Below are 24,441 nucleotides of genomic sequence, written 5' to 3'. Positions count from 1 at the left end.
GGCAAGCAGGCTTCTCCCAGCTTCCCTGCCCTGGCAGAGGCAAACACACACAGCCTTACCAGGGCATGTCCAGAGCTGGCTGGCTTGACCCACAGAGGACCTGTAAAAAAAGAAAAAATAAAATCTTTTCAGGTCTTCATGAATGAGGACTCTCAGTTAAAAATTCATAGGAAGATTACATAAAACCATCTGCTGCCTTTATTTCCCCTTGTGTGTGTTAAAAATATGCAGCTGCTCACTGCGAAACATTCCATTACGCTGTGTGGCTCACGAGCTGCTCTTTGACGTTCAGGCCAGAGAGGAGGCAAGATGGGAGGGGAGGCGGGGGTGAGCACGCACAGGGATTTCCACCTAGCTCTGAGTGTCTAGAGCAGGCCATTCCAGATTTTTCCACCTCACTGATGTGCTCTATGAAGGAGATGCTGTTCTGTGTATGCAGTGAAGTTTCTTGGTGAGTTTGTGTGTGGGTGTGTATGTGTTTTTTTTTTCTTTTTAATGTGAAAATTGGTCTTTGAGTCCACAAGCAGCAGCTGCAGCTACCAAAATTAAAATGAAATAACCTGCTTCATCCAGTCCTTAGAAAGGCTTTAAAAAAATCCATATTCTAAATGGACTCAGGAATGTGGTGGATCTTTTCTCCCTGTTTACTTGCAACAAGTTTTATGGCTTTACTTTTCTCAGGAGTCAGGAGAAGGGTATTAACCTTTACTGAGCAATTATCCTGATCCCAGGCACTATGCTGGCTTGTCTCAACTGCACAGACAGGATTTGAATCCAGTTTTGATGCTTCATTTCTTTCCCCCGTGACATGCCCCTTCAGGATGCCTTTGAACTCTGGATCTCTCCACCTGGTCTGATTCTGTCCAGAGGCCTGGGAGGATTGGCGTTATTAAGATGTTATTGAAAATGTTGGCACATATAATCAGCTTGGATCAGAAACCAAAGCTCTTAGCAGAGTAAAAAGGTGAAGTATTTTGTGCTAATAATTTACGTGATAATGAGATGGTTTTCAGAATGTTGGATGTGCTCCTAAAGGTGTTGCTTAAAGTCACTCTTCAAACCAGGCTGGGACCATAAAAATCCCAGAACTACAGACTCTGTAGTTTATACAGATCTCAAAATAAGGTAGCTGAGGTAGAAAGAGACAAAACTATGTGCTGAGAATTGAAGACATAGTGGTCACTGTTTTCAAGGAGCTCCCAGTCTGGTGGAAAAGAAAGTTGTAAAGATGAATAATTATAAGACACTGGTCATAAGAGCTAGCTCAAGGATATGAATAGTTTGCTGTAGTTTTGGCATTTTTTCTCCAAAAATCCATTTCTTCAATTGGTAAATTTGTGAGGAGGAAAGCTACCTCCCTGAGAAAGCAATGCCTATGATGTTGAACATTTAAGACTGGAAGAAATTATTCTACATTATTATGTATGTACTAAGGGTCAGGTACTTATTCTCTCTAGTCCATTATTTTTATTCCTATTTAATAATAAAGAAATGTAAAAAACTAAGTGGTTTGGCCAACGCTGCACAGCTGGTGACTGGGGGAGCTGTGATTCAGCCCCACTCTGCTTCCAAAGCTCCACCTCTTACCTGTGCCAGGCTTCCTCTCAGCAAACCTGAACCCTTGATTGTCAAGTATAGAACACACTTATCACTGTGTCCCACGTTTAGAATGAGGATATCTTTTTATTTTCCTTAAACAAAGTTTTAATAGCAGGCATCTTGATGGGAGGTCATCTCCTCCAGGCTGCAGGTGCGATGATACAGTTCCGAGTGCATTAGGAGCCCTCTGGGCTGCCTTCCCTAAACAGGGGGTCAGCCCAGAGCACAGGAATGCTGAGTTTCTCACTGACATTCTGCAGGGCCCCAGCAGATTCCTGGGTATCCAGAAGATTTTCTCCTGGGTTTCTGTGTCCACTACTCCCAGTACCACGGCTTAGCTGAAAAGGGAAAGACAAAAACTAACACTCCTTGCCAGGGAGGAGGGTGGTTTCCTGCTACCTTTGCAATTCTCTGCAGTCAGTGTTGTTGTTTTGGAACCTGACTTAAGGCATCATCTTATCTCCTTGATCTCTGGTCACTTTAGGGGAATCCAACAGAAGTAGAGGCACTCTGCATTTAATTCCACCTGGGCCTTCCTGAAAGGCAACCCAGGAAATGATCAAGCTCTACATACCCGTGGACGGGCGGGAGATGCACTGGGAGAAGAAAGACAGTTGTGTCAGGTACACGGTGTCATGCACAGGGTTACAGCTTGCTTTATGACTTGCCTAGAGAGCAAAAGAATAGGGTTTGGATCTTGTCTCCCTTGCTTCCTCACTAGGGGATTTGGAGCAGCAGCTTAGATTTCCCAGAGTCTCCTTTCTTCATCTCCAAGTCTGGAAGGATAATGCTTGCCTCCTGCAGTTGTTTAGAAGGCTAAATAACATCAAAGCACCTAACAGCCTACCCAATCCCTGGCACACAATTAGGAGCTCCCTGCCCCAGGCAACTCCTCTTCCAGTTCATATTGTGCAAGGCTTGCCACATTCATCTTCCTAGAGCAGATTTCCAGTTATGTCACATCTCTGCTCAACAGCACTCAGAGGCTCCCTATTACTCACTGAACAATGACCACATTCCCCAGCCTGTTGAGGCGCACATCTCTTGTTGGGTGTGATGTCCTTCACTCCCCTCTGCACAGCTCACACATGCTGGAAAGCTGAGCTCTACATTTGTTCTTTGTCATGCTTTTACCTACCATGGCTCTCCTCCCTTATGTGGAGTACCTCCCCTGTCTTCATGTCCCCTACCTTATACAAAGTCTGCTGCAAGGCAGTCTTCCATGATTTGTCAGCCATGGTGATCACTCCATCCTCTGTTCACTCATTAGGTTCTGTCTGCATCTCTCTTACAAAACTGCCAAACATTATAGTTCTCTACGGCCGTGTCTTGTTTTTCTTGCCAGCCTATGAGCTTCCCCAAAGCAGGATTTGCTTCAGAATCATTATGGTATTCTGCCCAGCAACAATCCTCAGTATATGAATGAATGAGTGAATATGTGAATGAATGAATAATGCCGTAATCCCTTCCTAACTCAATTTCCCCTCGACAGAATGCTAGCACATAAATACTTTTAAAACCTTTCCAGCAACCAATGAGCATTTTAGTTTCATTAACTGTCTTTGTATTGCCTACTGGAGGTACTTTGAAAAAAAGGGAATTTAGGGACAGGATTTGAAAAAGAAATAAACAGATTGAAAGACTGAAGACAAAGAGTTGAGGTTTTCCCTGAAGCCTTGGCAAGGATGAGAGCAGAAGAGGAGTAAAAACTGCAGCTCTGCAGCTTCTTCAAGGGGGAGGGACCATAAGGCACAGGTGAGAAGCCAAGGCACAAGCTTTGGCCTGAAGCTATGAGGGGAAGGGAGAGATGATGGAGTTTAATAACCCAGATACAAAAAAGGGGGCTTGAGAAAGAAATTTGAGTGTTTCATCCAAGCATCAAACATACATATCACTTACGTGACTAGGACCCCAGCAGGACCCTTGGGGACAAAGGTAACAGCTCTGTGTCCTAAAAGCCACCAGACATTTGGCACTTGGGGACACCAGAGAAAGTACCTTGTCCCTTGCCCATTTTTATAGCCAAGGAAGCCAATTTCCTGCTGTCTTTGCAACCTGGCGTGGGGTTGTGTGTGTGTGGCAGGGGAGGGGAGGTAAACTTCTAATGAACAAGGCAGGGCAATAAAAATTAAAGGTGTAATAGCCATTATTGCCTATTTGAAATGTGTAAAATAATAGTCATATCCTGATTGGTGTACTGCCTATTTTTAATCTTAATGAATATAATATGATTTATAAGGACTTTTCTAAGTTTACTCCCAAACTCTTGTTAACTCTACTTGTGCCCATTAATTTTCCTACCCTGGCCAGGCATGGTGGCTCAAGCCTGTAATCCCAGCACTTTGGGAGGCCGAGGCAGGCAGATCACGTGAGGTCAGGAATTCGAGATCAGCCTGGCAAACATGGCAAAACCCCATCTCTATTAAAAATACAAAAATTAGCTGGCTGTGGTGGTGGGCACCTGTAATCCCAGCTACTCAGGAGGCTGTGACTGAAGAATCACTTGAACCCGGGAGGCGGAGGTTGCAGTGAGCTAGATCATCCCACTGCACTCCAGCCTGGGCCACAAGAGCAAAATCCTCATCTCACAAAAAAAAAGAAGAAAAATTCGACCCTGAAGGTAGTTCAGGAGCCAGTCTCTGGAGGGTACCAATGGGATATTCTGTACTTGGCCAGAGGCTGGTGAATGTTCCTGCCTAATAGAGTTACTGTTTATTTAAAATAATTTGCCATAAAGAAACATATTAAATGTAGATAAAGACAACAAAATTTTACAATTAAATGCATTTTGTTTTTCATGGGAATTACCAGCAATTCCTCACCTTATAACAGACAGTAATTTTTTTAGCTAGGATCCTAGATCTATTTGGGAAAAATGAATTCAGGGAACTTCTCAAATAATGGCTTTTTGGGGGCTTAACCTCCTATGCCTAAGTATACCCTTCATGCCTTAATCTTTAGCCTAGTGGGTCTCTTGTATAATAAGGCATTTTGTAGTATTTTATGGGTGAGTGTGGCAGTATGGGGCAGGAAAAGTACAGGGACCTTGAATCTTTGAGGGCCTATGTTCAAATTCCTATTCCTTCTCTTACAATGACCTGAAGCAAATGACCTAAAACCTTAGCACCTCCCCTTACCCTTCTTTTGAGTAGGGTAGACTTTCTTTTCTTCATTTGGAAAAACCTTTATTTTGTACAGGTATCTCCTTAGTCCCAGAGTCCTATAAATCAAATTTATAGTCATAGGATTCTAGGGCCAGAAAGGACCTCACACGTCTCCCAGTTCAGAGTTTCCTTCTTTCAGATGAGGAAACTGAGGCTCAGAGAGGGGAAGTCATTCGCCAGAGGTTGCAATCAGCAGCTGGGCCAGAACAGGAACTCTTCTGTGTAAAGACCTCTGTCCAGGTGACCCCAACACTCTCATGTGATATATTACAGGAAGATCGACCCATTCCATAGATCAAGTGCTTTAGTCCATTTTCTGCTGCTGTAACAGAATGCCACAGACTGGGTAATTTATAAAGAAAAGAAATGTATTTAGCTCAGAGTTTTGGAGGCTGAGAAGTCCAAGAGCATGGTGCCAGCATCTGGCAAAGGCCTCCTGCTTCTTCATCCCAAGGGAAAAAGCGGAAGGGCAAGTGAGCACATGTGGAAGAGAGAAGCATGAGGGGCCAGCCTTGCTTTGTAACAACCCACGATTGAGACAACTCACGCACTCCTACAAGAATGCATTAATCCATTTGTCAAGACAGAGCCATCACAACCCGGGCACCCCCATTAGTCCCTACCTCCCAATACTACCACACCGAGGAATTTAGGTTCCAGCACTTTTGAGGAACACATTCAAACCATAGCAGCAAGACAGTAAGATTCAGAGAAGGTCAGTGACTTATTTGTCTGGTGAATCTGTGACGGAATTGTTAACGGGGGCCACTGGCTACTAACCCTAGACCTTAACCCCATGCTCCATTCCCTGTCTACCCCCTATCACAGTATGCAGTCAATCCTTTGGGCAAACAACACTCAGTTCCTACTTTGCTCCAAGCCTTGTGCCGGGTGCTTGGGTTGTAAAAACGGCAGATCTTCAGTCTCTGTCCTGCAGGGTTTGGTTCACTCAAGGAAATGTGTGTAAACAATGATTTTAAGACAAGACCATTACTCCCATAGCACAAGATGACATGGGAGAATAGAGGAAGGTATATTCGAGCCTCTCAGGAAGGCTGCATAGAGGAAGCATCTGTGTGGGATTTGCAGGGTGCTAGGACCCCACTTGCTTCTCTTCATTGCTGTGGGACCAGGAACAAGCTTCATTTTCCCATGGTGTGTGTTTGCAATGACTGCTGGAGTGGAGGGTCTGTGAGAAAGGATTGGGGCATCTTGCCACCTCGCTGAGTTGAATCTGTGTTCTCTGCTTCAACAGAAAAGATCCCGCACCGTCCTCCAGGATCCAATGGCCTTGGAGCGAGGGCTGCAGGGCCCACGAACATTGCTGCATTGCTGACTCTTCAGAACGTGCTGACATGGAGCCAGGTCAGTCCCTTTGTCTGCTCTGATTTTCCATCATTAGCTGCAAATTTGTGGCCTTGATGAGAAATGCAATCTCAGACTCTGAACATTTGCATGTTTTTTGGTTGGAGGCTTTTGCGGCTTGGCAGCATAGAAAGTAAGAGGAGGTCTGGCCAGAGTAAAGGTGGCCTTATCCTGGAGCAGATGCAGTAGGACTGGTAGGTGGCAATGGTTGCTAGAAACCAACCTGGCAGCCATCATGGTGGGAGGGCAAGGTGGGCAAGGATCGGGCATCCAGCAGTTATGTGATGGGGGTGCGGTCACATGTGGGTCTAGGACCAGAGAGGCAGCAATGCCAATCAAGGTCATTCTTGGGTACAGGAGACCAGGGTGCAGGGCCCAGAGTCTGGTGGCTATATCTTGAGCTGAACTGGAGTGAGATCAGAGGCACAGTGGGGAATGGGATACAGGGAGGTGAGTGGAAGGCTGCCCAGAAGGCAGGTGGTCTGGAGGCCAGGTCTGGTGGCTAAGATGGCTCTCTAGAAGCTTTTCCTCATATTGCTGTGCAGAAAAGCAATAAAAAAAAACAGCAAGAAACTTCTGGGTTCTATGGGAAAAGTGGAATGATGTTTCAAGCCACAGAAGGAACAGAGGAGTGAAATTGTAAGTGAAAGCTGGTCACATTGAGGGAGGCTGAAGATGCAGAGGAAGGATCCAGGGAAGAGGGAGTGTGGCCTTTACTGAAAGCCTACTGTGAACCTACTAGGTACCAAGCACTTTTTCTTATTCTTCCAGCAATCTTTCAGGATAGAAATATGAGTCTTGTTAGGTTTAGTTATGCTGCAGTAATAAATTAACTCCAGAATCCTAGTGGCTTAACCTAGCAAAAGTGTATTTCTTTCTCATGCTACATATCCATCCAAGATTGGTGGAAAGCTTTGCTCTACCCAGTGGCTTAGGGACCAGGCTGATGAAATCTCTGCCCTATTTTAGGGGTACGACCTGGCCTGGATGATTGGCCACTTTGGTCTCTGTAGCAGAGGAGGAAATCCCTGGAAGGTTGAATATTAACTCTTAAATGACTTGGTCCTAAAGTGACACACTACCCATTGGCCAGAACTAGCCCTGTGGTCCTGCCTGATTTCTAGGATTCCAGGAGATGTGGGAAGACATGGATATTTTAAGAGCAGTAACTCCCTCTGCCATAGTAGATATGATTTCCATTTTACAGGAAAGGAATTGAGGCTTAGAGAAATTGTCTTGTCAAAGGTCTTCCAAATTAAAAGTGCTGGAGTCTGGACCTTACGTAACTTCTGATTAATCATTTATTTAGTTATTCGACAAAGACATATGGAAGATTTACCAGGAGCCCAGCACTATGTTAAGCTTTGGGGATATCACAAGGAATAAAAACAAAGGTGGTCTCTTCCCTCACCCTGAAAAGTATATAACTACAAACTGAGATCAGTGCTCTGCAGTAGAAACATAGGTTCTCTGAGGAGCTCCATTAATATTTTTTGCCTTTTGGCTATGCGTGGTGGCTCATGCCTGTAATCCCAGCACTTTGGGAGGCCAAGGCGGGTGGATCACTTGAGGTCAGGAGTTCGAGACCAGCCTGACCAACATGGTAAAACCCAGTCTCTACTAAAAGTAAAAAAATATTAGCCAGGCATGATGGTGGGTGCCTGTCATCCCAGCTACTCAGGAGGCTGAGGCAGGAAAATCACTTGAATTCTGGAGGCAGAAGTTGCAGTGAGCCAAGATTGTGCCATTGTACTCCAGCCTGGGTGACAGAGTGAGACTCTGTCTCAAAAAAAAAAAAAAAAAAAAAAGATGTTTTATTTTCTATAGAGGGACAGGTAAACGGGGTCACATTTACTGAGACACTGTGCCAAGCTGTTGATTGATGCACCTCATTTGACTCCCACAATCCCATAAGGTATTCTTGTGACCCCATTTTTTAAGATAAGAAAACCAAGGCTCACTCAGCATAGTAAGATAAAAGCTGAACTCTTTAACCTCACCATACTCACTTGTAATAGTGACATGAAAGTTAAAATGTAAAAGTCATTGAATCTAGACCTCCACCCCATCTAAATCTGAAGTGTGGTCTCCTCTCCTCCTCTTCAACCCCTCTCTCCCCAGGGACTTTCTCTCCCTGGTTCCCCAACACCCAGCCCAAGTGACTCAGCTGTTCATCCCCACATGGGGGCCTTCCACGTAGTTGGTCCCATCAAACTCATCTAAATCGGTGCAGGAAAGACTTTGCAAAAATACTAGGCTGCAGAATCTGAGTCTGGCAGGATGCGATTGAATGTGCACCTTGGCACAGGAAGATTCTTCCCTCTGGGATGTTCCGCTTTCTCTCCAGCCTCATCTCCCACCATCCCTCCCATTGTGCTCTGTGCTGTGTGTGCACTCACTCAGTCACTTCTGCCCCTTCATCAGCGTTTCTGACCTCCTCCTCTGTCCCCACACTGGTCCGAATGCCATCTCAGAACTCGACCCCTGCAGCAGCCTGCTCACCCAGCCCTGCCGCCACCTGATGGACCCTGAGAAACAGCATGTTCACTGCTCAAGGGGCTGCAGGGGCCCATGGGTGTGGGCAAGGTGGAGCGGGGTGGAGGTGAGGATGGGGGCCCACCACAACCACTGTGTGCAAAGGAGCAGTCCTCCCAGGCTTGTTCTTTCTGGGACCCTCTTCCGCTTAAACCTTTCTGCATAGCCTCTGTCTCTACCTGGTGCATGTATTACTAGACAAGTTTAATTGCCTATTTTCTGTCTTCTTCTATTAGAACATAAGCTCCACAAGAGCAGGGACCTACTTTGTTGGCCCTGCAGTGTTCTTCTGCCTGGAAAGATGCCTGGCACATGGCAGGCACTTTGTAAAGATTCAGTGAAGGAGTGTAAGAGCAAATCATTGAACAGGTTCCATATTGTGACTTGCTTACATTCTACTGTTCAAGCCATCCAGCCTCCACATACACTGTTCCTTCCTCCTGGAATGTCCCCACTGCCTTTCTCCTCCCACCACTAGCTCACTTTTCATGCATTCACTCTGCCTGCCCAGGAGTGTGAAGTCCCTTCACCACATGACACAGACGTTATCCATTCATCCCCTTGAGCCTGGGGATTTCCTGAGGCAAAAATAGCTCCTCATCGTTGAGCCCTCAGTGCCTGACACACAGACAGGACCCAGTTACTGTCTGTTGTCTTGAGCCCAGTGGACCAGAACAGCATCTGGCATTGCAGCTCAGGGGTCCTTTCCTCCTCCTCTGTGAGTTCCCCTATCCCTCGGTCAGGAGGCGGAGCCCTTGCTGCCAACTCAGCCTCCTCCTGCTTAACGGCTGGGAGATCAGGAGGAGGAGGTAAATGGGACACTAATGAAATTCAGAGAGAAAACTAAATCAGGAGGTGTTGCAAACACTGTGGAGGAGGGAGCTGTGATTTAAAAGGATGTTTCCAAGGTGGGAGAAGGAAATGAGGACTGTGGAGAGCCCTGGAGTTAGCTTCACACGGCCTCACCTCTCACACCTGCAGTGGGATGACCCCTGTGAGTCACTTTAACTGCAGGAGCTTCACTTTTCAGTCTTTACACTAGGGGTCTTTTAGTTGACTGACTCACTCATTCAGTCATGCCTTCCCACCCCCTTGCCAAAAGGATTTGAGTAAGTTAAAAATTTAAAATTAAGTAATTAAAACCAAGAACATTTAATGAAAACTTAGGGTAGAAAGTCAGGGACAAAAAAGAGAAGAGGAGAATAAAAAGGGATTCTCAGGACCACTGAGAAACAGGGGTTCCTGGAAAGGGGTTGCAAATCAGTGTCTTGAAGATCGCACAGGCCTTGGTGACAAGAAAATGCGACCATGGGTGCTAAAGACCTTTAGGGATGGAACAGCTCTGGTCATGTGGTAATCATGATGGCCCGTGCCTCAGAGCACTTTCAGATCCATGGTCCATTTTTTCAGTTATGAGCATTGACCATCTGCTACATTTCAGGGAACCCACACCATGTTTTTCTCTCCCTGTCTCATTAAATGTCACAATGCCTTGCAAGGTAGTCTTTTAAAGTTCACGTTAGAGTTATGGCTACCAAGGCACAGAGAGACTGAGTTGTCTGTTTAGCAAACGGTGCTGGGGCACTAAATTTCCATGTGCAAAAGCATGAAGCTAGACTCTTTCCTCACACCATATACAAAAATTAACTCAAACTGGATCCCAGTCATGGGCAGAAATTGCTGCCTGAGAAGGCTACCCAAGAACACTTACATACCTTGTCCTCCCCTGCCTTCCTGCTTTCTACACAGTGTGCCCTAAAGCACCTGTACTCAGATTCTCTCATTTCAGCATTCTGTTTTACTCTTCAATGTTATTGAAGACCCCAAAGTGTTTTCATTTATGTGGATTTTATCTGTCAAAATTTGCCATATTAGTGATTAATACTGAAAGATGTTAAAATTGTTATTTATCACTTATTTAAATTAACAATAATAAACCCTTACTTTAACATAAATAACATATTTTTATGAATAATGACTTTTCCAAAAGAAACAGAAATGAGTGGAGTGGCATTGTTTTACATTTTGGCAAATCCCTTCAACGTTTGGCTTTATAGAGGTATCTGCTTCTGCGTTCAACCTGGAAAACTCCACCATGAGTTCACGAGAAAGCCAGAATGAAAAGGGAAAATGATGTTGTAGCATTTTTATAAATAGTTTTGACCTCATAGACTTCCTGAAAGGTTTTAGGGACCCTCAGGGATCCCTGATGCACACTTTGAAAACTGTGGATATAAAAGGTGAGATACTCCAGAGTCCAGCAGGGAATGAGGAGGAAGTCAACCGTTAATCTAGTAAAGAGAAGAAGGGAAGTGGGAACAGTCTCAGTGGAGAGGGGATGGGAGTTCTCCTGGAATGACCCCTCGCTGCTGTAGGGAGACCTTTGCATATGGTATTCTCTTGGCCTAGAATCCTTTTCCCATCTTAGTCTGTTTAGCAGAATCTTCTTGGTGCTTTAAGGTCAAGTTGGTGTAACTGCCTTCAGATTGCCTTTCTTACCATCTTTCCTAACCCAAGGCTAAACTGCGCTCCCCACCTCACCCAGAACCCTGGTGGGTGAGCATTTAAGCAGAAGACTGGTTGCAGCTGGGGTTCCAGCTTGGGGTCAGTGCCTACCAGGGAAAGGTTTAGATGCCAGGCCAAGGAGGTGGGGCTTTTTGTGATTGTCGTTTAAAAAGTAAGAAGCCATTGAAAGTGTTTTTACAAGCAACTGCTTGATGGTGTACAAATGTATGTATACGGAGGACCTATGGTCACCAACAGGCAGATAAAAGTCATTCACTACTAATTCTAATTCATTAGCAAATAAAGTAATGTCAGTTATCTAGAAGAGAGGGGGAAATGAGAAAAAGGAGGAAGAAAGAAATCAGCAGTGAATTGAGCACTCACTACGTGCCAGGCATTCTTCCTGTCATCATCGCAGCAGTTGGTGGTGTTTTCCCCATTTTCAGATGGATAAGCAGATTTTTCTCCCCTCTCCGCTCCCCAGGATACCTTGCTAGTAAAAGCCAGAGCTCGGATTCAAACTGCAGACTCCCATCAGCCTCCTCCAAGGCCCATGACCGCTTTTCCCATGACTCCATGCTTGCTTGGCACTGTTTGCTTTGGCCTTCAGTGTTTACTGCTACGTACTGCTGCTCTTTTAAAGATGTGTTTCTGTTGTATCCTTCCAGACATATTTTTCAGTTCTTGGAAAATGGAACAGGGACGCCAACATGCTCCTTTGGTCCGCCCAATTGGAGTCTACCGTGGCAGTTCCCATGCGCACAGCAGACAATCCATAATCCCTGCTTTCGTGTTGCTTACTTTTCATGGAAGACATGACCACAATTAAGATGTAAACCCCACGTTGCTATTAAATACAGGTACTGGTGACGGAGATTATCACATGGTCAGGCCCTGTTCATCCTGGCTGGCGATGGGACCTGGGAAGTTAAACGAGTTAGGACAGTGCATTTTTTCTCAGGGTCAGACTGAAGAAATAATCCTAAAGAGGACACCATAGTTCCTATGTAAATATTTAGTAAAGCAGACAAACCTTATGAGGCTAAGAGTATATTGTCCCATATGGTGCCAATTATGTCTGTTAAGCAAGGATAAATAAACATTTACTGAACTCTTACTATGGCTTGGTATCTATGCTAGGCATATAGTATGTTTTATCTTCACTATAAAAACCTATCTATTTTTGGCTCAAAGAGATAGAAATGTCCCAATTTCCAATAATCAAACTGCAATGCAGAGAAGGACATATAGCTGATAACTGGTAATGCTGGAGTTTGAAGCCAGACCTGCCTGTCTTGTCCTTTGGAAATACCATACTGTCCCCTGCACAGGGAGAAGTGCTGAGGCTGGTCCTGGCAGGGTGCCATGCGCTGACTGGTGAGGCTGGAGCATTCCTTCTCAGTGCTGCGGTGGCCACTGATAACCTCATACTGGTTTCAGCTCTTTCTTCCCAGACCATGTCTATCTTCCTAGGCTTCTGCTTCCCTGTGATTGCACCTCCAGTCTCCACTCGGAGCATTCAGGATGCCGACGGCCTCCCCATACCACCGTTGTCTTCCAGCACCCAGTGTTAGCTTCATTACTATTCCTGGTGGACTAACTGAACACATGAATAGACCTAGGGAAGAAGAAGGAGCAGTGAATCTAAGATGAAATTTAAAAGGTGCCACAGATTGTGCTGGAAACCCAAGAGTTCCCGATTTGCTTTAAAAAGGAATACTGTGAGGGAATGCCTTCTGGCCCGGGGCTCCCGTGCTTTGGGAAGGAGCACCAGGCAGCCATAGAAGCTAAGTGTGGAATTCTGCCCTTTCCCAAGGCCAGCCGGGTCGGGGTTAGCAGAATGAACTCAGCCGCTGCTGTGGATGTTGCTGCTCTTCCAAAACCCCTCTGATGCAATCCTTCTTTACCTATCCTGCATCCTCGGAGTAGGGACACTACACAGTGCTGGGTGTGCAGTCAGAATGATTGCAGAGCCATTGACAAGCCAAATGCTAGTTTATTTCCAAATGAGAAGGTCAGTGTCATTATCCTTGGTGGTTTCAATTACCAAATCCTCCTAATCATCGAGTTCGCTTCCTGTTGCTAATTGCATCTGCGGCTGCACACCTCGGTGGTCAGTTTATCCAAAGCTGTTGAGGTAGTGGCCTGAGGGCTGTTTGCAAGGCTGTGGACCTCTGTCGCTGTACTGTCTTGACTTACCCATTGGGAAATGGATGTCTTTAGACATCTTCCACCTCCCATTGCCTTTGTGAAAATTCCCCTGGTGGAAAGGAGCCATGAGAAGCACAGAAACCTTTGCCTCTTTGAATTCTAACCATAGTGGAAAAGCCAAGTGTGCAGAAAACACTCCAGGGGTGAGAACAGACATTTGTTGAGTACCTATTAGATGTCAGCCACTGTGCTAGGCATTTCACAGTCCATTTAGCCCTCTCAACTGCCCAGTGAGGTAAGCATTATTTCTGACACGCAGATGGGGCCACAGAGTCTCAGAGAGGGTCAATGACTTTAAGTCACACAGCTAGGAGGTGGGGGAGTCTGGAATTGGATCAAGGTCATCTGCTACGAAGCCGAGCTTCTTCCCACTGGGTTGAAAATAATCACAAGAACAACATCAAGAACTACCATTTGTAGTATGGTCAGTATCTGCCTGAGTAGTATTAGCTCATTTAATCTTTACAACAACCCAGTGATAGTATGTATTCTTATCATCCCCATTTCACACGAGGAAACCAGGGTGGAGAGAAGTGCTTTCAAGATGAATAATTCTCCAAAATTGGGTCTTCAGAAGGCAAGCCTCAGCAATCTGTCACTGTTTGTTGCTCTGTCTTAAATAGCACTTGTCTAAAATAAGCAAAGGCCTTACTCATAGATGTGCTTAATACTATGTAGCAATTGATCATTAATTTCATGGTGTTCTATCTGCCCCACTGGAATGGGTATTCTGGTTGCTGTTAGCCTCTGCTAGCCATTGAGCTGTCCCATGCTCTGAGACACTTCTGCTAGAGACTCCTGCTCTAGGAATTCTAGAGCAAGAATTCCAGGATGTTAAGAGGCAAGCATGTTAGAAGGCCCTATGGTACAGGGACAAAGAGCAGGCTCTGGAATCAGACAGAAGGGGTGCCTTTCTGACTTACCAGCGGTGGACCCTAGGAAAGTTACTTAATCTCTCTCTGCTTCAATTTCCTAATATGAAAAGTGGATATGATAAGAGCCCATGGGCAAGAATTTTAAAACTGTAAAATGCTTACAATCATGGGGAGCATTAAAAACAATTGCCCAGTGGATGTTATATGTTGTTTGATGGAATAGTTTACAGAATTGGACTTATGAGGTCATCTAGTTCCACTTTTTATTTGCAGATGAGGAAACAGAGACCCAGAGATAGGCTATGGTTGTCTCAAGTCACACAGCATTTCAGTTTTCTGATTCCAATGCCAGGGCACATTCTGATACTGTGAGCCATACTTAGAACAATAGCCCTGAGAAGCCCATACATTAGTCTCATTTCTAGAAATTTTAGGTGGCTATCTTTCAATCTCCTTTATCTTTTTTGATAGTCTGTTGTTCTTTGTTGATACTTTTGCTACCCTAATATGTCCAATATTTCTTTAAATATTGCACACATTTATCTTCTTATTTAGTACCTGTATCACTTACAGGTCTGATTCTTTTGTTCATTGTTTCTGCTTCTTACTTTCTCTCCTATTTGGGGACCACATTTTGACAACCACTGGTGTAATTTATGCATTTCCAACAGGGACAATATTACTCCCAAGGGGGCAAAATTGGTTGTTAGGGAGATTTAGGGGGTGAAAAAAATCTTATTACAATGATTTGTGGCCTTCCAGGGGCTGCAGTATGTGAACAGATATACATACTGTGTATCCTGCAGTATATCTACAGATTAAAAGTTTACAGGAAAGAGGGGGCTTTGGAGAACAAAAGTGTATATGGGCTCCTGTTGGCAGTGAGAAGGGTGATAATGAAAGGAAAGGTTGAGAGCCACTGATATAACAGACTGACCAGCAGCATTGCGCAAGATATACCTAAGACCAAATGCTGCCTCCCTCCCAGCAACCTGCATAACCTTGGACAAATTAATTTTACTCTCTGTGCCTCAGTTTTCTTATCTTGAAAATGGGATACTATAATAATACCTCCTTCTTATAAGGTTGTTCTGAGGATTAAAGGAAATAATATCTGTAAAGCTCCTGGCACTTAGTAGGTATTCAATAAATGTTATTGTGTATTTGTTCCCTACCCCCACTCAGCCCAACACACATGTTTGGAAAGAGGCCCAGAGCTGTTGGAGTTGCTGAGGGAGTTGCTTTTCAGACAGTAATGCCGCGGGCCCTAAGCAGCATTCGTAGGAGAGTCTCCCTCTCTGGGTGCACATAAATACACAACGTCCCAAGAGTTCTTGGAATTATCTGAGAGCAAGACAGGGTGATCCATCTGGCTTATCAAAGACAACATTTCCTGGTTCTTCCTTCATAGGCACAGTTAATATTCAACCTGTTTGGAGCAATCCACATCAGCGAAGCTAAGCGATCAAGGTGGAGTTGAAGCTTAGTAGTGATTGTCAGTTAAGGAGGCAGAGTTAGGGGTTTTCCCATGGGTTATAAGTTAATTCTAGGGCCTCAACTTGAGCTCCCAGCCTCTAAGGTGTCTGTAACTCATACAGGGAAGAAACTGTTAAGCCAGGCCAGGGCACATGTGGTGTGATTGGAGAGGAGTGGCCTGTGGCGGGAGGGGCTGGGGGACGGCAGGGAGAGCTGAGAAGGGAAGGCTGGACTGGTCTTCTTTGTTGCTCCTGAAACTCCCTGCTTCCCTCTGTCCATGTTCTCATATGCTCCAGTGAGGGCCTACATAGACTAGAATTGCCTAAATAATTCCTGCCACATAATAATAGATCCTCACTATGTATTTGTTGAAAAATTAACTTTCTCCCCCGATAACTACGACTAAAATTATTATTAAAGTGTTATTATGTATTTTATCGAATTCTGTCTCTTAATCCTCACAGCAACTCAACTATTATTTTTATCATCATTCTCATTTCATAGATGAGGAAACTGAGGCTGAGAGAAATTAGGACATTGCCCAGATGGTTAAATTGCAGAGCAGGGGATTGGGGAGTGACGGAGAGGGGAGCTTGCTCCACTTATCTTTCAGCCCTGGGTTTCTATCTGCTCTGCCATAAGGGGAGCTTCCTCCATGCAGGACCGGAGGCTGATTCCATTCTGAATCCCAGCGCCTGGCACAAGGAAGGGAGCAGAGAGCCTCCCTTCCCAGCAGGGAGAGTGGCTGTCCCCCTCCTCCCAACCCTGAGAGAGCCATCCTCCCAGCGCATCCACCACCCCGATTCCTGTCTGGGCCTATCCAAGCCTGGTGTGACAGATGACTTACCTCTGCCACATCGCTCCCACGAAGAAGCAGCATCCAAGCCTGCAAACCAGGGAGCCATGCCGTGTTCCACACAGCCAGGCAGAAGGGCCGTCTTTCTGACACCAGCTCCGTTTCCCCGACAAGGCCTGTCTTCTGCAGCAAGGAGTAGTGTCTGAGCAGTTCATTATCTCTTCCCAGAACATGTCAAGGCCCAGGCCTAGCAAATCCAGACGTCCAGAGAAACATTCTGTAGCTCTGCCACCCTCCAGCCTCAACCTCCCCATTTCCCGTGCTTCTCCCCAACCACTACAGGAAACACACACGTGCAAGAAAGATAAGGAGTTGGGAGGCACTGGAGACAAACTAGTATAAAACAAGAACATGGTCTCTTGCTGTGTAGACCATGTAGAGCATGTTGCATTTGGCCAGTGTTTTCTGTTCATTGTCCTGTTGACCTTACAACAGCCCATTGAAGGGTAAGGGGTTGTTGTTGCCATCTCAGCAGGGGAGATGAGAGTCTTCTCAGCTCTGGGCACTGTGGGTTCTCTAGGAGGAGTGGCAGGGCTGGGGGGACCCTTGATATCCTCTCACCCAACCTTCTCTCCCAGCCTAGACCCAAGGAGGGAGGGAGCTTGCCACAGTTCTCTCGGGTGGCAAGTGGCAGAGCCAGGGCTTGAACCCAGTGGCAAAGTCAATCATTTCCTCCCATTATGTGGGGAGATCTCAGAGAGGGAAGAGGGGAGTATGCCAAGGTCTAGCCCTGATGGCCACGTGGACCCAGAGCCATGGGTAGCACCTGGGGAGCCTCAAGAAATACAGATTCCAGGCCTGGAGAGGTCCTTGCCATTAGGCTTCCTTGTGCTTGTGTCTTGTCTTGGAGGCCGGGGGCCAGCTCTGACCCAGCCTTGCCTAGTGGAGGGTTTGACTGGGGAGACAGAACAGAAATGGACAATGTGGAGTGGAGTGGGTCTGGAGCACTCTGTGGAAAGGAGGCATCCTGTATTGGCTCAGCTACCTCACCAAGCACCTGCAGTCCCGGGAGGAGGTATTGCCTCATTCTCCAAGAGAAGCTGAATATTAGTTCACCAAAATGGTAACACACAAAATAAAGAAGAGGTTCAGAAAATGCAGAAACTAAGGTGCTGGGCTTTCAGAGACATTGAGGAAGGAGCTCGAGATGGCCTCTGGGACAGCATTCCTATCAGAAGTGGGCTGTGACCCTCTCTAGTTAGTGATTTTCAGTGGCTTCCCGTTGCTCTCCAGAGGAAGCCCAGAGTTTTCACAGTATCATAGGAGGCCCTAAATTATCCCCCACTTTTATTTTTTTTGAGACAGGGTCTGGCACTGTTACCCAGGCTGGAGTACAGTGACATAATCTCTGTTCACTGCAACTTCTGCTTCCTGGGCTCAAGCGATCCTCCTACCTGAGCCTCCTGAGTAGCTAGGACTACAGGTGTATGTCAACATAGCTGACTAATTATTTTTCTGTAGAGACGGGGTTTCACCATGTTACTTAGACTTGTCTCAAACTCCTGAGCTCAAGAGATCCACCCACCTTGGCCTCCCAAAGTGCTGGGATTACAGGTGTGAGCCACTGCACCCGGCCACCTGTATTATCCTTTTTCCCAGAAGAGTTTATCACAGATGGCAGGGAGCTCAGGTTCTGGTTTTAAATCTGGGCTTTTCTACTTCCAAAGTGTGTTCTTCCCCTAGAGCAAGTTACCTAGCCACACTGTGCTTCTGGAACTTTATGTGTATAATTGATATAGTAGTAATAACAAAATAATGTTGTTGTTAGAGTCAAATAAGATAATACACATAAAGTACTTGGGACAACACCTGGCACATAGTTAACACCCTCACTCTGTGTTAGTTGAGATACTATTACTCTTGGCAACAGCAGCAGTAGTCGTAGCTTTAATAGCAGTGCTTCCTGGCCTTTGCATCTTTACAAAGCTCTTCTCTGAGCATGCGGAGCCTTTCGGATACTTTGAGTCGGGCAAACTCCTGCTCATTCTCCCAGGTACCCCCTGGAGGTGAACTTGCAGGCAGTCTGCCCCGACCCCACAGGCTCATTGCCTGGCTTCTGCCCTATCCCACCGCAGATAGTCAGTCTCTGTGGCCTTCCCAGCATATGTCACCATTCTCTCAGCACACAGGAGCATTTCTAAATGTCCCGACTGGGAGCTCTTGAGGTCAGGGAGATGTCTGAGCACCAGGAAGGCCACCAGTAAATGTTTATAGCATGAATTTGTCACTGCCCCATGCCCTACGCAGGACTAAGAAATTCATAATTGGTGTTTGCAGGGATTTAGGCAAAGAAGGTTAAAGCTACAGGATGAAAAATGTGTATTAGCCCATTTTCATGCTGCTGATAAAGACATACCTGAAACTGGAAACAAGAAGAGGTTTAAATGGACTTACAGTTCCACATGGCTAGGGAGGCCTCAGAATCATGGCAGGAGGTAGAAGGCACTTCTTACATGGCGGCGGCAAGAGAAAATAAGGAAGAAGCAAAAATGGAAACCCCTGATAAACCCATTAGATCTTGTGAGACTTATTCACTATCATGAGAATAGCACGGGAAAGACTGGCCCGCATGATTCATTTACTTCCCCCAGGTCCCTCCCACAACATGTGGGAATTCTGGGAGATACAATTCAAATTGAGATTTGGGTGGGGACACAGCCAAACCATATCAGAGTGTAAGAAGTACACAGGAAGCCGGGGCTACACCTGTGTCCCCTGCACCTGAGTGTCACAGAGAATCAGGGAGGGCCTCATTATCTACCACTGGCAACAAAAGCCCTGCATAGCTTTGACATCCAATTAGAAGAAAGCACTCAGTTCCTTCCAATAGGCATTCTCTGTTCCAGCACTGTTCAGGCAGCCACTTTCCTGCAATTCTAGATCTCGCTCAAGGCCTTCAGCAGATGCCAGATTTCATTCTGTCCCCTTGGCTTTTTCTTCTGCCTTCTACGGGCACAAAGGGGCATTTCTAGATGTTCTGACTGTGAGTTCTTCTCTTTTCTTCTGCCTTCTTTTTTATTTTCCCACTTTGGAGCAGCGCACCCAGACACCCAGGCATGGGAAAGAGCTCTACCATAGGGGAGGTTCCCTAAGCACTTGCCCAGAGGCTGAAGGACTTGGACAGGCTTCATTACTCCCTATAACGCCTAGAACCATGAAGCAAGTGGGCACCCTGGCCCTGTTCCTGAACTCCAGACCTGCCAGTGGCCCATGGCCTTGGCCTTAGCATTCACCCTGAGTTCTGTACTCTGAGCTGCCCTCTTCTCAGCATGGTGGCTGCATGGAGTTGGCTCAACATTAGTAGTGCCTCCTTTCTCTCCTCCTTCATTTCATTTATAAAGTGTTCTTTGTATCAAAAAGTAGAATAAAGAATACAGTGAAAATCTGTATACCCACCACCCAGTTGAACAATTAAAACATTCTAGGTATTATAATAGCCAAAACTGGAATTAGCCTAGATGTCCTTCAACAGGTGAACAGTGAACTGTGGTCCATTTATGTTATGAAATGCTACTCAGCACTAACAAGGAATGAAATATCTTATGTACAACAATCTGAATGAATCGCCAAGGAATTACGCTGAGTGAGAAAAAAACTATCTCAGAAACTTAACTACTGTTTGATTTCATTGATTTTTTGAAATGACAAAATTTTAGAAATGAGGTGAGTGGTTGATGGAGTTGAGGACCTGGGCTGAGGGTGGAAGGGAGGTGGGTATGGAGATAAAAGGACACATGAGGATCCTTGCCCTATGGAGATGTTCTGTATCTCGACTGTGGTGATGGACACACAAACCTATGTGAGTGGTAAAATTGTACAGAACTTAACCCATACACACATGAGTACCAGTAAAATAGGACATTTGAGTATGATTGGTAGACTGTATCAATATCCATATCTTGGCTATGATAGTATTTTATACTTTTGCAAAATGTTGTGTGTGTGTGTGGACACACAAACCTATGTGAGTGGTAAAATTGTACAGAACTTAACCCATACACACATGAGTACCAGTAAAATGGGACATTTGAGTATGATTGGTAGACTGTATCAATATCCATATCTTGGCTATGATAGTATTTTATACTTTTGCAAAATGTTACCATTGGGGAAACTGGGCAGAGTATACAAGGGACCTCTCTATTCTTTCTTAAAACTGCATGTGAACCCTTAATTATCTCAATACAAATTTCAATTTAAAAAAGGAAAGATATTGCAAGTAACTTCTTAAAAGATACATAATAGGTACAATTGAAGACCACAGTGTGCCCCCCAATCTCATTCCTCTCCTTCCTAAGAGGCACCAAGTATCTGAAATGTGGTATTGCTCATTCCCACACAATTCTGTACTTTTACTACATATGTATGTACAGTATCCACAAACAATAGATGCTATTGTTTGGTATGTCTTCAAACTTGATATATATTGGGTTTTGTTGGAACTTACCACTGTGTATAACCTGTTGTATGACTGTAATAGAGTTCATTTATCCTTTCACTTGTTGCTGGACTTGGTTGTTTGTTTCCAGTCGTCTGGTGTGAGCCGTGTTGCCGTGAAGGTTCTTGCTGATGTCCTCTTGTGCACATGTGCAAGACTCTCCCCACTATACCCTAGGAATGCATAGGATGGCTAGGACACAGGACAGGTGCATCTTCAGCTCTACTAAACACTGCCAAATTTCCTTCCAAACTATATCTATTTATTCTCCCTAAAGCAGTATATCAGCCTATCTATGGCTTTGTGTTTTTGCCGTTGTGGTAATATCAGAAGTTAGTTTTTGCCAATCCAGTGGGTGTGAAATGGTATCCTACTATTTCAATTCCTTGGCTTCTTCTACCATGAAGCATGTTTCTGTGCCCACATTGTATCTCCCCAACCAGACTAGAAACTTCTAGTCCCAGCTCCCAGAGACAGGTGCCCAGGCCATAGTAGGGGCTCAAGATTTATTGACTGAATGAAAAAAAAATTCCAGATGCTTTCACTTGGAAGGATTATTGTTGCTTTTTCTTCCTTTCATTTTATGTTTTTAAATATTTAACCATCGCTTCTTAAAAATAACAGCTTTATTGAGACATAATTGACATATACACACAGTCATTTAAAGTGTACAGTTCAGTGGTTTTTAGTATTTGCAGAGTCAGACAACCATCACCACAATCCGTTTTAGAAAATTTTCATTATTCTCCCCAAAAGAACCCATACCCATTAACAGTCACTCCAGATTTCTCCCTAACCTAATGCCTCCACCCCCTGCACCACCTTATTCCCATCCCTGCTCTGGCCAGGTGCAGGCAACCACAAACCTACTTTCTGCACCTATAGATTTGTCTGTTCGGGACATTTTATTGTATAAATGAAATCATACAACATGTGTTTTCTTGTGGCTGGCTTCTTTCACTCAGCATGTTTTCAAGGTTTATCTAGGTTGTAGTATGTGTTAGTACTTCATTTCTTTTTGTTGCCAAATATAGTAGTTTCACTTTCCATAGTTTCAGTTTCCTGTGAATACAGTACAATAAGATATTTTGAGAGAGAGATGATAGTCACATAACTTTTATTATAGTTGGACGTACAGGTTTTGCATCCATGAATTCAACCAACTGCAGATAGAAATCCACAATTACAGACTGTACTATGCCACTTTATATAAGGGAGTTGAAGATTCTTGGATTTGGATGCCTGCAGGGGGTCCTGGAACCAACCACGATACAGAGGTCTGACTGTATAGTGTTATAATTTCTCTATTTATTATTGCTAATCTCTTATTGTGCCTAATTTATAAATTAAACTTTATCGTAGGTATGGATGTATAGAAAAAAGCATGGTATATACAGGGTTTGGTACTATGCTCAGTTTCAGGCATCCACTGGGGCCCTTGGAACGTATCCTCTGTGGATAAAGGGAGAAAACTACAATATTCCATTGTGTGCATATATCATATTCTACTCACCCATTTCTCAGCTGATGGACATTTGGGTTGTTTTCACCTTTATACTATTATGGAGAATGCTGCTATAAACACTTGTGTACAAGTGTTCTTATGGATATGTTTTCATGTCTCTTTGGCGAATACCTAGGCATTGAGTTGCTGGATCATATGGTATGTTTAACTATTTGAGGAACTTCCAGAATGTTTTCTAGAGGCTATAGTATTTTACATTTCCTCCAGCAGTGTATGTGGGTTCCAGTTTCTCCACATCTTCATCAATATTTGTTATTATATGTCTTTTTTATTATAGCTCAATCATGGGCTTTCGAATCAGGCAACCTGGGTTAGAATCCCAGTTTTGCTGTTTACTAGCTGTAGTATCATAATCAACTTTTCCCTCTCTTTTCTTCCTCTGTAAAATGGGATTATTAATACCCATTTTGTAGGACAATTGTGAGGACAGATTAAACCAAGACAATGGTAAAGCCTTTAGCACAGTGTGGGATGCAGTTGGCTGTCCTGGGAACAGAGTAACAGTGATAGCTTGTTATTATGGGCCTCCTCTAGTCTTTCGGTCTAGGGTGCTCTTAAAGCCACCTAGAACTGCCATAAGCACCTACTCTCAGTTGGCTGGGAGCTAAGCTGTGTGTGAGTGAAAAGCTCAGAACGCTGCTCTTCACGAATGCCCAGAACTCATAGTGGAAGTTAGAGCAGACCCACCATCACCTTGATTCTCAGAGTCCCCAGGGGCCACCACTGGACTGTCCCAACCTGGCAGGTTCTTACAAGTCACCCCCAACCTCACCACCAAACACCACAGGGTGGTGAGACACCTGTGAACAGAGAGAACAAAGAACCTTTGCGGGCTCCAGGTTAAGAAGCTTAAAATCGGGTCTGAACTATGTGAGTTTATTTAAATTGGCTTTCTTTTCCTTTCTTTCTTTGGAAGGAGCCAGATTTTTCATGCAGTCATTTTTGCAACAATCACAAACATCATCTGCACACCCAGACATTGTATAGGGGGAAAAGAAAGATGATTACTTGCTGATTGCTACTGTTGTTCATTTTGGAGCTGCCTCTGGATGAGAAAGGCACAGCTGCATGTGGAAGAGGCAGAGAACAGCAGCTCTGTAAAGCCAGAGCATGGGGAGTGTGGAAGGGGAAACGTCCCTCACGGCAGGGAAGACCTGGCAGTCAGAGTGGCAGTGGTTTATGGGACCAGGTCCTGTCCATGGCAGTCCTGTGGCCAGTGTTTACAGAAGGCAGCAAAGACATCTCAGGCTCGGCATGCCCCCAAAAGACTCACATCATCTCCTCCCCCGCCCACTACCCCAGTCCTTCCCATCTTAGTCAGTGTACCAGAAACTTGGGTGCCACCCTGGTTCTGCCTCCTTCTTTGTCTCCAACACCTGACCAGTCACGAAGCCATGTGAATACTATCCTGCAAATCTCTCACATGCATCAAGTTCTCTCCATTCATTCACTCTTGGATCACTGCAGCAGCCTCCCACTATCTCCCTGCCTCTCTGCCTCTAGCCCTAGCACCTCCTGATGACTCATTCCCCAGCCCACACTGATCTTCCCATAAAACAAATGAGATTGGGTCACTACCAGAAAACCCTACAATGGTTTCCCTTTACCCTAAGGATGAAATCAGAGGGCTTGCCACTTGCCCCATCCCTCCTTCATGCTTCTGTAGGCTTCTGTGAGTCTCTGTTACTGCATGGGACTATATCAGTGATTCATTTATCCTCTTCCCCATTCTCCCCTGGGCTCCCTAAGGGCAGGAATTCTGGTTTATTCATGCCAGTATCTCCTGGATCTAACAGAGCTTCTGACTCATGGTAGGTACCCAATAAATGTGTGTTATTTGAATAGTCTTTATGATTTTCAGAATTTTTTTTTTTTTTTTACCTAGTTGTCTC

At 45.0% G+C, this 24,441-nt stretch overlaps 1 protein-coding gene across 1 annotated transcript in view; it reads left to right on the top strand.

The window, feature by feature from the left end:
• TENM4 (teneurin transmembrane protein 4) overlaps positions 1-24,441 on the top strand; it is a 655,906-nt gene that overhangs the window by 79,522 nt on the left and 551,943 nt on the right. Inside the window, exon 2 of the mRNA XM_033204860.1 lies at positions 6,019-6,128. Coding sequence (XP_033060751.1) covers positions 6,119-6,128 — 10 coding nt within the window. The 5' untranslated portion in view covers positions 6,019-6,118. The remainder of the gene's footprint in view (positions 1-6,018; positions 6,129-24,441) is intronic.

Source organism: Trachypithecus francoisi, unplaced genomic scaffold (genome assembly GCF_009764315.1).
Source record: "Trachypithecus francoisi isolate TF-2019V2 unplaced genomic scaffold, Tfra_2.0 Lachesis_group8, whole genome shotgun sequence".
Classification (NCBI taxonomy): Eukaryota; Metazoa; Chordata; class Mammalia; order Primates; family Cercopithecidae; genus Trachypithecus; species Trachypithecus francoisi.
Note: the sequence above shows the minus strand (reverse complement) of the source record. Positions and strands in the feature narration are given on the sequence as shown.